Below are 12,839 nucleotides of genomic sequence, written 5' to 3' on the forward strand. Positions count from 1 at the left end.
CATACAGGACTTAACTCAACAAAGTATATAATAGGAAAACATCTTAAAGGATTATGTGATTGGTGTGGAGTTAGAGAAACAGTGGAACATGTATTAATACAGTGTAACAGAGGAAATAAATAAACTAATAGATGAATTACAGAAGAAAGGAGAACAACTATTTACCTTAAAGAGCTTTTAAATCCAGTAAGGGGGGATAGTCTATTAATATAATTTCTGAATAGAACTCGGTTAATTGAAAGAATATAGCTAGGACATTAAAGTAGGTTTTATTTATTTTTATCCCAGCTATCTCTGGGCTGTGAGGGACTTGGTGGGCTGAAATGGACGATCTGAACACGCAGTGCCATTGGAAGCGAGTCCTGAAGGTCTGTGGAGAGAAAGAGTGTCTGATCTGTAACGCACAGTAGATGGCGGTAATGTTCTATTTTAGAATGCGAGCCGCCAATAAAGAAGAAGAATAGGTACGTGTTTTGTGTTTTACATTGAGAAGATTTATATTTTTCTGTGCATGTTGTTTTTATCTCTTTTAATGACTTTAAAAGAAGCTCATTATCGTCTGATGTAGTTTGTTTTGTTACTGGTCACATGCAAGAGGTGAGAAAAACAACAAAACAGTTGAGAACCAGTAGATTATTTACACTTTCTGTCTGTCTGTGGCTAAACTCAAGCACTTTAAATTAAGATTCTCGTGTTGGCAGATATACATTTTCATTTTGATATGAAATTAATCTGCCCGTTTGATCCTATTATTAAATAAAGTCCGCTGGAAATGTCAGAGGTTTTTGCTCTGCTATGTGTTCTGCTATGTGTTTTAATAACAGCATCATTCTTTCCTAACAGTGAGGAGCAATCTCACTGTAACAATAACCCGAAACTGTCATTTAAACATACTTGTGTTAAAGATTCATACCTGTAAAATTGTGTCTAACTCATATCCACAATTTTTTTTTAATTTGATTTAAAGGGGCCGTATTATGTTTGGGGGGGTTTATCTTTCCTTTAGTGTGTAATATTGCTCTTTGCGCATGTAAAAGGTCAGTAAAGTTACAAAAGGGAGTTATTCTCTCCCACAGACAACACTGCTCAAGAACTACAAGAAATGGGCTGTTTGTAGTCCAGCCATTTCATCTGTAAATTATCTACATCACTATGTAACATTTGCATAATTCCCGCCCTCAAACAAATGTAGTCATAGCCAATGATGAGTTGTTAGTGTTGTCGCCATGTCGAGAAGACGCTGTTTTCTTTGCTGTAAAAGCAAAACCTCTTTGTTTGGACTTCCAGCGGCAGACCAATGGAAGAATCAGTGGTTAAAACTTATTTAATTTATTATAAATTATTTAGCACTATTCCTCTGCAGTACAACCACAACCAATGCTGGATTTTTAAGTCAGTTACCCCTGAAAGAAGGTGCAATTCCCACACTATTGGGACAATCTGGCACTTCAGGATCACAACCTGTAAGTATGCTTGATTATTTGTGGATTTATCTGCTACCGAGAGTTCAAATGAGGAGTTTTGTGTTGTAACAACGGTGTACACCCAGTGCACAGCTGTAAGCCTCTGCTAACCTGATAGCTAATGTTATTGTGTTGAAATAGTTTTGCTATTCACGACTAACTTTATAACTAACTGTGAGTAAGCCTCTGTTCATCGTTCCTATCTCGGGTGAAAAAGGTTCGGCTACACCCATTCCAGCTAAAGATGACTGATTTAGATGCACTACATGTCTTTTACTTGAATCTTTGTCAGGTCACAATAATCGACATTGTACTTGTAAGAAAGCTACAAAAGTAAAACTTACCTCTGTGAAATGTCCTGCTCAAGTCGTGCTTGCAAAGGTGGTTCGGGTCGATCAACTTGTTCTTCCAAACTTTCATTATCGGACTCAAACTGGTGCGGCAAAAAGCTACCATAGTTACAATAGTGTTTACAGCTGCTCAACAAGCTGTTTTATGATAAGGGGCATTACATTTCCAACACATGCTCTACACGGTTGACCAATCACAACAGAGTAGGCCAGCTGACCAATCAGAGTAGACTGTGCTTTTCAGAAAGGGGGGCTTTAAAGAGACAGGACAGGAGGTAAATCAGAGCATTTCAGCCAGAGAATAAAGAGCAGGGAAAAGAAATGTGCGGTATGAGAAAAAACTATTGTTTTTTTAACATTAAAGTTTGTAAACTTATTCTAGTAGACCCCAGAAATAATTTATGAACCTGTAAATTAGCATAATATGGGCTTTTTAAAATAAATTAACCAATTTCTTGCAAATTCTTTAAGACAAATTATAAATTAAATATATTTATAATGATTTATTTTTTTATTTTTTGTTGTAATGATGAATGTCAGTCCATAATAATGATGATGTTGTTGTGTTCAGATGTTCATCATGAGAGAGCAGGTGGATGTGATTCATGCTGGAGAACAGCAGATGTTGCAGACACCAGTGAAGATTGAAGTGAAGCAGGAGATAAAAGAAGAGGAAGAACAGACTGATGATGATGATGATGATGAACAGAAGATGCTGCAGACACCAGTGAAGATTGAAGTGAAGCAGGAGGAGATAAAAGAAGAAAACACAGCAGAGGAACAACAGAGTGATGAAGATGATGAACAGCAGATGCTGCAGACACCAGTGAAGATGTGTTCAGTGAAGCTGCTGGACTGCAGGAACCTGAAGAAGATGAGAGGAGAAAACACAGCAGAGGACCAACAGAGAGATGAAGATTGTGATGATGATGATGATGATGATGAAACCACAGCAGAGGAACAACAGAGAGATGAAGATGATGATGATTTTATTCCTTCAGGTATGCTTTTGAGATGTTATGTAGAATGTAAGTTTCAATCACAATTGACTTTAATTGTTTAGAAAAATAAAGTGTAAAAGGTGAATGGTGACTGAGGGTAACATTCAGTCTATATGATTAATATCATGAAATGCAGTATTGATTGTATAAATCGGGCGTTTCCTTGAGTCGATCACAGGACAACCATTGAACGATCTCATTAACAGGTTAAAAGGGAGAGTAGAGAGAGAAACTTCACAGATAACAAGAATTTTAAAGGTGCAGTAATTGTAATCCAATACACTTTTTGTCAAATTCTGCAAATATCTCCTCACAGTCTGCTAGCTGTCCGTTCTTTAGGTGAGCTGAAAAATCCAGTATTTGTACACAGCCCTGGCTCTGTAAATGGGTATCAGATCAGTCCACACAACACTACTCACATTTACATTTACATTTATGCATTTGGCAGACGCTTTTATCCAAAGTGACTTACAGTGCACTTATTACAGGGACAATCCCCCCGGAGCAACCTGGAGTTAAGTGCCTTACTCAAGGACACAATGGTGGTGGTTGTGGCGCTCAAACCAGTGTCTTTCTGATTACCAGATTACCAGGTTATGTGCTTAGACCACTACACCTCCACTACTCCAGCCAATCAGCAACAGGGGTGGTTCTTGCTCTTGCACAGGATGGGGGGCGGAGCTTCCAAAGGAGCACTGAAGGGAGGGGTGTGATTGTTTTGGCAGTTGAGTTCGAATATCAACAGTGTTTCTCAGGAATGAAAGTGCAGCTTTAACCCTCTGGGGTCTGAGGGTGTTTTGGGCCCTGGAGAAGTTTTGACATGCCTTGACATTTGTGCTTTTTTCAGTTGTTTAAAAACATATTAATGGCTAAAGTCTGAAAACACCGTATTCAGCAGAAACTGGGCTACAATAATATGTGAGCAACATGTAATATACAGGTTTGTATTTCTGAGAAAATAACATATATGCATGATTTTTGAAAAAACAAAAATGTAAAGTCATTGAAATAAGGTCATATAACACATACTAAACATTTGTCCACAAGACTTTTGAGAACTGGATCTTGTAGCTTAGAGTTTTTGCTACGAAATAATGTGAAAACCATCCTGATCACTTATTCATACAAAACAATAGTCATTTAACTTTTGTAAGACATTTTTAGTGTTAGAAAGGTCATATGCGAGGAGGCGTGAACTATCATGAATATTGATTGTAATTCACACCTGAGGAGACAAAAGACCCCTCCCCTGGGCCTATCAATGAGGAATGTAACTGAGAATGAATGTGAGGAGACTTAATGATCAAATCAAGTTTTAAATTAAAAGAAGTAATCTGACTACATTTTTGTTACATAAAGACTTTACTTAAAAATGTTATACCTACACTACCATTTAAAAGTTTTCAAAGAAGCCTCTTCTGCTCATCAAGACTGCATTTATTTAATCCAAAATACAGTAAAAACAGTGATATTGTGAACTCTTTTTACAATATAAAAGAACAGTTTTAAGTATTGGTAATATGGATATGTGCCTAAACTGTACATGCTGCTTGGGGCATGAAACTGCAGATGTGGCCAGGGCAATAAATTGAAATATCCATACTGTGAGATGCCTAAGACAGCGCCACAGGGAGACAGGAACGAGTTACACCAGGAATGCACAATCTCTCCATCAGTGCTCAGACTGTCCTCAATAGGCTTGTAGGCCTGTTGTAAGGCAGGTCCTGACCAGAAATCACCGGCAACAACTTCGCCAATGGGCACAAATCCCCCTTCACTGGACCAGACAGGACTGGCAAAAAGTGATCTTAACTGACAAGTCACAGTTTTGGTGATGGTCATCACCAGGGGAATGATCGTTACACCAAGTTTTCTGGAGCGGGATTGATTTGGAGGTGGAGGGTCCTTCGTGGTCTGGGGTGGTGTGTCAGAATCAAGACATCCTCCTCCCTCATGTGGTCCCCTTCCTGCAGTCTCATCCTGACATGACCCTCCAGCATGACAATGCCACCAGCCATACTGCTCGTTCTGTGCATGATTTCCTGCAAGACAGGTGTGTCAGTGTTCTGCCATGGCCAGTGAAAAGCCCGGATCTCAATCCCATTGAGCACGTCTGGGACCTGTTGGATTGAAGGGTGAGGGCTAGGACCATTCCCCCAGAAATGTCCGGGAACTTGCAAGTGCCTTGGTGGAAGAGTGGGGTAACAACTTACAGCAAGAACTGGCAAATATGGTGCAGTCCATGAGGAGGAGATATACTGCAGTGCTTAATGCAGCTGGTGGCCACACCAGATACTGACTGATACTTTTGTTGTTAAAAGCAGTTGAAAGTGATAGGACATTTCTTTTTTTTTGCCGAGTTTAGAATTGCTTAATTAAATAAGCTTAACTTTTTCAATTTCTGAGTGTTTACTTGATTACTCAATACTGTTAAAGATCAAGCACATTTTTTCTTAATTTGGACTTCTGTTGTGTGGTTTTTATTTATTCTGTTGCTTGTAATTTCTTTCTTTGCTCTTTATTATTGATTGTTTACTTGAATTATATGAACTTATACCATCAGAATCAAATCTCCCTATGCATCTAACCTTAAATACAAATTATGTTTTAAACAAAAAAAGTTTAAACGACTGAAGTGTGCGAGTCTGGTAAAACAGTGAGGAATCAATTTAACTTGCTATCATGAAGCTACATCACCTAGCGGTGTGCTGGGCTGGCAAAAAAAAAACTTGTGTGATGCACAACGCATGAGTAGATGATTTGTTTTGTACCGCAGAAGATTATTTCATTTAATATTTATCTGACCTTAATGACACAACCATTTTGGTTTTTCTACACTAGAGGACACACAAAACTATTTTTTCCAGTGAGAAATGCATGAACTGGTTTTGAATGTTATTTTAGACTAATGAAATAAAACAATGGTTAATCTCAACTTTATTTTTGTACCCCCATTGTCATCTCACATACCTCAGTTTACAGGAAAATGCTGAAGTAGAGGAATATAGCTGATAAAATGTGTCTGATCAGAAGGTAAACGTTATTTCCACATTTTGGTGGTTGGGAGCAGAGGTATTCAAGCCTTAATATACATTTTAATACGAGTTAAAAAGTAATGGAGACCTGTGGAAAGTTACATTTTTAAACTTTGAAGTGTTGCTAAAAATATGACTCTTCTTAAATTAAATTTAACTTTATAAACACTGAAGGAACCCTGTATAAATATAAACCTTTTGACCAGCAAAATATATGCTATACATTTGTAGTGTTCTGCAGTTAAATTAGAGCTAAAATATATTTATATTATTTAAATGTGTCCCTCTTTAATTGATTTTTGTCAACATATTGTGTTTATTGTAGAGCTGATGAAAGTGAGAGAAGAACGTGAAGAGCTGAAGGAAGTGGAGAAGGAACATCATGATTTTATAGCTGGAGAAAAATCTTTAAGTGGCTCAAAGACAGAAGACAATTTCTCACCTAAAAAGCCTCAAAGAAAAGCCAAGAAATCTTTCACCTGCTCTCAGTGTGGAACATGTTTCACATGTAAAAGCAATCTTAATAAACACATGAGAGTTCATACTGGAGAGAAACCATACAAGTGCTCACACTGTGGAAAGTGTTTCACTCGGTCACATGACCTGAAAACACATGAGAGAATTCATACTGGAGAGAAACCTTACCAATGCTCACACTGTGAAAAGAGTTTCACTCAGTCAGAACACCTGAAATCACACATGAGAGTTCATACTGGAGAGAAACCTTACACATGCCATCAGTGTGGAAAAAGTTTTGCATATGCAACCAATCTCAAAAGTCATCTCTTTTGTCACTCTGGAGAAAAGTCATTTGAATGTGATAAGTGTGGTAAAACATTTGTTCTTGCACAGTCCCTAAAACAACATCTGAATACTCACACAAATGAGAAGCCTTACAAGTGTTCTTTTTGTGGAAAGAGTTTTGCACGCATGTCCTATTTGAAAGAGCACCAGAAAATACATACCGGTGTGGCGGCTCATATGTGCTTTGAATGTGGGAAGACCTTTACTACAGCCAGCAGCTTGAAACTGCACCAAAGAATTCATACTGGAGAGAAACCATACAAGTGCTCACACTGTGGAAAGAGTTTTACTCGGTCAGAACACCTGAAAACACACGAGAGAATTCATTCTGGAGAGAAACCATACAAGTGCTCACACTGTGGAAAGAGATTCACTCTGTCTCAAAACCTGAAAACACATGAGAGGTTTCATACTGGAGAGAAACCATACAAGTGCTCACACTGTGGAAAGCGATTCACCCAGTCAGTAAACATGAAAACACACGAGAGAATTCATTCTGGAGAGAAACCTTTCAAGTGCTCACACTGTGAAAAGAGTTTCACTTGGTCACAAGACCTGAAAATACACGAGAGATTTCATACTGGAGAAAAACCATACAAGTGTTCACACTGTGGAAAGAGTTTCACTCAGTCAGTAAACCTGAAAACACACGAGAGAATTCATTCTGGAGAGAAACCATACAAGTGCTCACACTGTGAAAAGAGTTTCACTCGGTCACAAGACCTGAAAACACACGATAGAATTCATACTGGAGAGAAACCATACAAGTGCGCACACTGTGAAAAGTGTTTCACTCGGTCACATGACCTGAAAACACATGAGAGAATTCATACTGGAGAGAAACCTTACAAGTGCTCACATTGTGAAAAGAGTTTCACTCGGTCAGAAATCCGGAAAACACATGAGAAAACTCATACTGGAGAGAAACCTTACAAGTGCTCACACTGTGGAAAGAGTTTCACTTGGTCACAAGACCTGAAAACACACGAGAGAATTCATACTGGAGAGAAACCTTACAAGTGCTCACATTGTGAAAAGAGTTTCACTCGGTCACAAGACCTGAAAACACATGAGAAAACTCATACTGGAGAGAAACCTTACAAGTGCTCACACTGTGGAAAGAGTTTCACTCAGTCAGGTGGCCTGAAAAGACATGAGAGAATTCATACTGGAGAGAAACCATACCACTCAGGGCCTGAAATTCATTGCTGAAAATGGTTAGGGAATTCCCCCTTTAAGGCCTCTATACTTCCTACGAAATGAAAGAATGAGCAAAACCTGGCCAAAAAGAAGGTGTTTTTGCATTGGTTGTGGTGGTTTGTAAAGGCTCGCTCGGGTGATGAGGAGCAGATGTGTAGACTGCAAGCTCTGCGCACTTTGCTAATTTTTTACATTTATTTTCTTGTTATAATCCGGTGGAATTTGATACACCCAGTGACACATTTGCTCTTTGAGCTAATTATGGCAAAGAAGTCAAAGTCATCGGGCTCTGGTGATATTTAAAGACACTTACGTTTTCAAGATGAATGCCCTGACGGGCCCGCAGTCCGGTGACTCAATTTTGATGGTGCAGCCGGGGAAATTCTCCGTCAAATGTCCAATGTTTGTGATGCTGACAAAGGTTGTTGCTGACTTTGAGGATCTCGCTGTAATACGTCGATCGATAATGGCGATGGAAACAAAATTGTTTGTTACAAGAATGTCAGATGTTGAGAAAAGGATAGATAAACTGGAGTAATCGGAGAGGGAATTATCCGCTAATCCGCCCGAGACCAAAGTTGATTTGGAACATGTTCTTGAAAAGCTTGAAGATCTTGAGAATAGGAGCCACAGAAATAACATCTGAATTGTTGGAATTTGTGAGCATGAGGTGGGCAGAGATATGGTGAAATTCCTAGATGAGCTCTTCTAGAGTCTGCTCGACATAACAGGCCATAAAATGGAAATAGATCTCACAGATTTCCTGCTTGCAGATCTGCTGAGGAAGACCGGCCCTGATCAATTCTGTCCAAATTTCTGTGATCATTTGGTAAATATCGTGTTGTGCCAGGCGAGGAGCAAAGAAAAGCTTTCTTGGAAGAATTACAATATTTTCTTGTTCCCGGGCTTTGTGAATTCGACGAGAGAAACGCAATCAGTTCAAGGAATGTAAGAAACTCTTACATCAATGGAAGATCGATTTTGCTCTGATGTTTCCGGCCAAACTGAGAATGGACACCAAGGATGGCCTCAAGATAATTTTGTGCCCAAAACAAGCATTGTCTTTCATAAAAACAATGAGTGAGTAACCATTGGGTATTTCCTATGTGAATGGATCGACTCACTGTTCATTGACTCGACTGTTTGAGGAAGCTGGTCACCATTTTTGTTTCTTTTTGTGTTGGTTCCACATAGCGGCTGGAGTTTGTTTTGTGGAATGTCACTCCAAGTGACTTTTGAATTGATGGAAGATCGCTTTTACACTGACGTTTTCGGCTAGATTGAGAAGGGACACTGTGGGTGACCGCAAAATATGTATATGCCTACACAAAGGATGTTTTTATATCTAAGTCCCAAATTTAATCTGTTGTTGATTGCTCAATTGGAAACATTGTAGTCTCAGATCATGCCCTGGTGAGTTTAGAGGTGCTGCCACATACAGAGAAAAAGAAATCATATAGTTGGTGCTTTAATGTATCCCTATTGCAAAATCCTGATTTCCAACAAATGTTAAAGACTGAAATCAATGTGTATATGGAGACCAACTGGTACTCCGTATCTTCTGTGGGCATGGCTTGGGAGGCACTTAAGGTGGTTCTTAGGGGTCGGAGCATACAGTATGCCTCATTCATCAAAAAATCCAAAGCACAAGAACTTGTTTGAAGGATATATTAAAAGTGCCGAGGCAGATCTGAAGCGCCGAATGTCATCTGATGGCCACAGTGAATTGACTCGATTGAAATACAGATATAATACTATTTTGTTGTGGAAAGTGGAGTTTTGGTTATTCAGGGCAAGACAGTCATACTTTGAATTAGGTGACAAAGCAGGAAAACTTATGGCTAAATAAATAAAGCAGAGAGTCTTTTTCTACCATTCCCTCAGTGAAATCTGCTGGTGGTGAAATTATTACCTCGGCCATTGATATTAATAATGCTTTTAAAGAATTCTATCTTGATCTCTATAGTTCCACATCTTCAACTACTGATGAAGATATTATAAACTTTGTGGAACCATTAGAACTCCCTAAATTGACGACTGAGCAAAACAATTCTTTTGGTTCTGAGATAACCTTGGTGGACCTTGGCGAGGTAATTAAGGTCTTGCCTACAGGCAATGCTCTGGGGCCAGATGGCTTTGCCGTTGATTTTTTAAAATCTTATGCTACAGAACTGGCTCCACTTTTGTTGGAAATGTATACATTATCTTTAAAGAATGGAAAGCTTCCCCCAACCATGACACATGCCTGGATTAGTCTGATTCTTAAAAAGGACAAAGATCCAAGCGAGTGTAAAAGTTTCCGTCCAGCTTCCCTGATCAAGCTAGATTTAAAAATGTTCAAAATTCTGGCTAACCGATTAAGTTATGACATCTCTTATACATATAGATCAGGTGGGGTTTATTCTGGGCCATAGTTCTTCTGATAACATTAGGCGTCTCATCAATATCATGTGGTTGGTGGCGAATGATCAGACTCCGGTCGCGGTCATTTCACTTGACGCCAAAAAGGCATTTACATTTATGCATTTGGCAGATGCTTTTATCCAAAGCGACTTACAGTGCAATTATTACAGGGACAATCCCAACGAAGCAACCTGGAGTTAAGTGCCTTGCTCAAGGGCCCAACAGTGTCATCTTGGTGGTGCTGGGTCTTGAACCCCCGACATTATATAAGCTTTTACTTTATACTGATAAAATAAGATTATTCGTCTCCGACCCCACTAGATCTATGCCTTGCCTCCACAGAATTATCAATTTCTTTTCTACATTTTCAGGATACAGTGTTAACTGATCTAAATCCGAAGCATTGGCTCTGACTGCCGGGCACCTTTCAAAGGCCCAAACAGGGCGTTAAGTATTTGTATATTTTATTCCCAGCAAATTTGTGATTTAGTCAGGGTTCCCTTTAATAAAAAGGTTTTCGAGTGATGTGGGTAATGGGCTTCATTACATTTATCGATGATTGGAAAGGTTAATGTTGTTTTAAATTAATTGTATGCCTAAATTCAACTATCTACTACAGTCTCTCCCTGTAGATGTCCCACTCTTTTATTTCAAGCAATTTGATAGCATAGCTAAGTCCTTCATTTGGAATGGAAAGCGTCCCAGTTTACATTTCAAGTTACATAGGCCGGTTGACAAAGGTGGGCTCGGCCTACACAAGATTTTTTTTTATGCATTCGGTCTCAGACATTGATAATTTCCACCTGAGAGAGTCCCTCCCTATTTCAGAATTGAACTGAAAGTTCTTGACCCTATTTTACTATTACAAAGACATTCTATTAAACTAACCGGAGAAGTTAAGTCGCACCCCTTTATCTCGCATCTGCATGCACTATGGACAAGTGTTCAGAGTGTTTAATTCAGACATCTATTTAAATGTTGCCTCCAGCATATGGCTAAACCCAAATTTGCGTATTGGTAAATCCCCTTTCTGGTGGTCGGAGTGGATTGTGAGGTGTGTTAATAAGCTCTGTGACCTATATGAGAGTGGTGGGTTGACCGGTTACAAAGGCAGCCAAAAACCAAGTGGCAGAGATCAAGAGCGGGTACTTGAAGGGACAGGCTGAGGTCATTATCCAGGAAGGCAAAGAGAGTTATGCGAGCAGGAACAAAGGGGCTGAGGCAGGAGACGAAGACATGGTAGAGTCTGGCTAAGAACAGGATCTGTCAAACTAGAAAAGACAGTCCAAATGACAGACAGACAAAGATCAAAATAACCAACAACTGTCACAGTTGTTCACAAGATAGCATCTGGCACGAGGCAGCAGAAACTAACAATTTTACCTGGTCGAAAAAGTAGTCCGTTAATTTACCTAATTAACTTTCACTTTTTGCTGAACCTTTATGCTTATCAAAGCCAATGTATGCTTCTAAATCACTTGCACCTTTATTAGCAACTGACACATAAGTGCCAACATTTCATGTCATACATTCTGCTTCCCACGGATCTCGACCTGTTAACACAGTTAACAGTGCATGTCTATAGACCTCTGAGACAGGATTGTATAGAGGCACAGATCTGGGGAAGGGTACAGAACAATTTCTGCAGAATTGAATGAGCACAGTGGCCTCCATCATCCATAAATGAAAGAAGTTTGGAACCACCAGGACTCTTCTTAGAGCTGGTTACCCGGCCAAACTGAGTGATCGGGGGAGCGTTTCTCAGTGGAGAGTGGAGAACCTTCAAGAAGAATAACATTTTGATAAAATAAGTCTTGATATATAAATGTAAGAACCCTTGATTATTTGTTTTGTTTTTGATTTCCTATGTGTTTGAGTATTTCTGGAGACCAAATTTACTTGTGAGTTGCAACTTTTTCGGTGTAAACTTGATCACCCAACATAAGATAGGTAGAGATTATTGTGAAACGCTGCTCTGTAAGGAAAGGAGTGGGAGGGGTTACACCCACTGATCTATATATAGAACTGGATTGCTCATAGAATTCTAAATTGCCAGCAGTAGGTGACGCCACCGGAAGTGCTCTGGCGGCCATCTTACTATTCACTACAGACAGAGGGCATCGACTGCCAACAGACCAAACTCTCAATATGACCTGATGTGTGGCGTTTAACCGCGAAACAATGCTCACTAAAGGATGTGGCAAAAGTGCCCACAGGTTGTAATTTATACAGACTATGTACCAATTAAGCACAAATGAGTCCCCATTAGAGTGGGCATAATGATCATAATCTTTAATAATCAACAGAAAAAATACAACATCAAAGTGTATAAATTACCCCTTTTTAAAGCAAAAGTATCCAATAGCAACATCTGGAGCGGTGATGCTGTAGTGGGTTAATGCACATCTTGTAATCCTTCACACTCAAATGCATAAATGTAAACATCTGCAGATTGTTACAGGATGCAACATGCAAGGATGTTCTCTGCCTTCATAGTTTAAACCTGTTGATGCTCATTGACCCCACCCATGGGTTTACTTTGCTTAAATGAGTTCATTTACATTTATGCATTTGGCAGACGCT

General features: G+C 39.3%; 3 protein-coding genes across 4 annotated transcripts in view; 2 read left to right on the forward strand and 1 right to left on the reverse strand.

Moving 5' to 3' along the window:
• The window catches only part of LOC127625016 (zinc finger protein 501-like), a 617,707-nt gene that overhangs the window by 516,325 nt on the left and 88,543 nt on the right, over positions 1–12,839 (reverse strand). The window lies entirely within an intron of this gene.
• LOC127625017 (zinc finger protein 239-like) overlaps positions 1–12,839 on the forward strand; it is a 165,071-nt gene that overhangs the window by 13,082 nt on the left and 139,150 nt on the right. The window lies entirely within an intron of this gene.
• LOC127624955 (zinc finger protein 883-like) lies at positions 480–10,781 on the forward strand. Its single transcript, XM_052099914.1, has 3 exons — positions 480–597; positions 2,385–2,814; positions 6,175–10,781. The coding sequence occupies exons 1-3, from the start codon at positions 589–591 to the stop codon at positions 7,863–7,865; spliced, it is 2,130 nt and encodes a 709-aa protein (XP_051955874.1). The 5' UTR covers positions 480–588; the 3' UTR covers positions 7,866–10,781.

This window comes from Xyrauchen texanus, chromosome 31 (assembly GCF_025860055.1).
Source record: "Xyrauchen texanus isolate HMW12.3.18 chromosome 31, RBS_HiC_50CHRs, whole genome shotgun sequence".
Taxonomy (NCBI): domain Eukaryota; kingdom Metazoa; phylum Chordata; class Actinopteri; order Cypriniformes; family Catostomidae; genus Xyrauchen; species Xyrauchen texanus.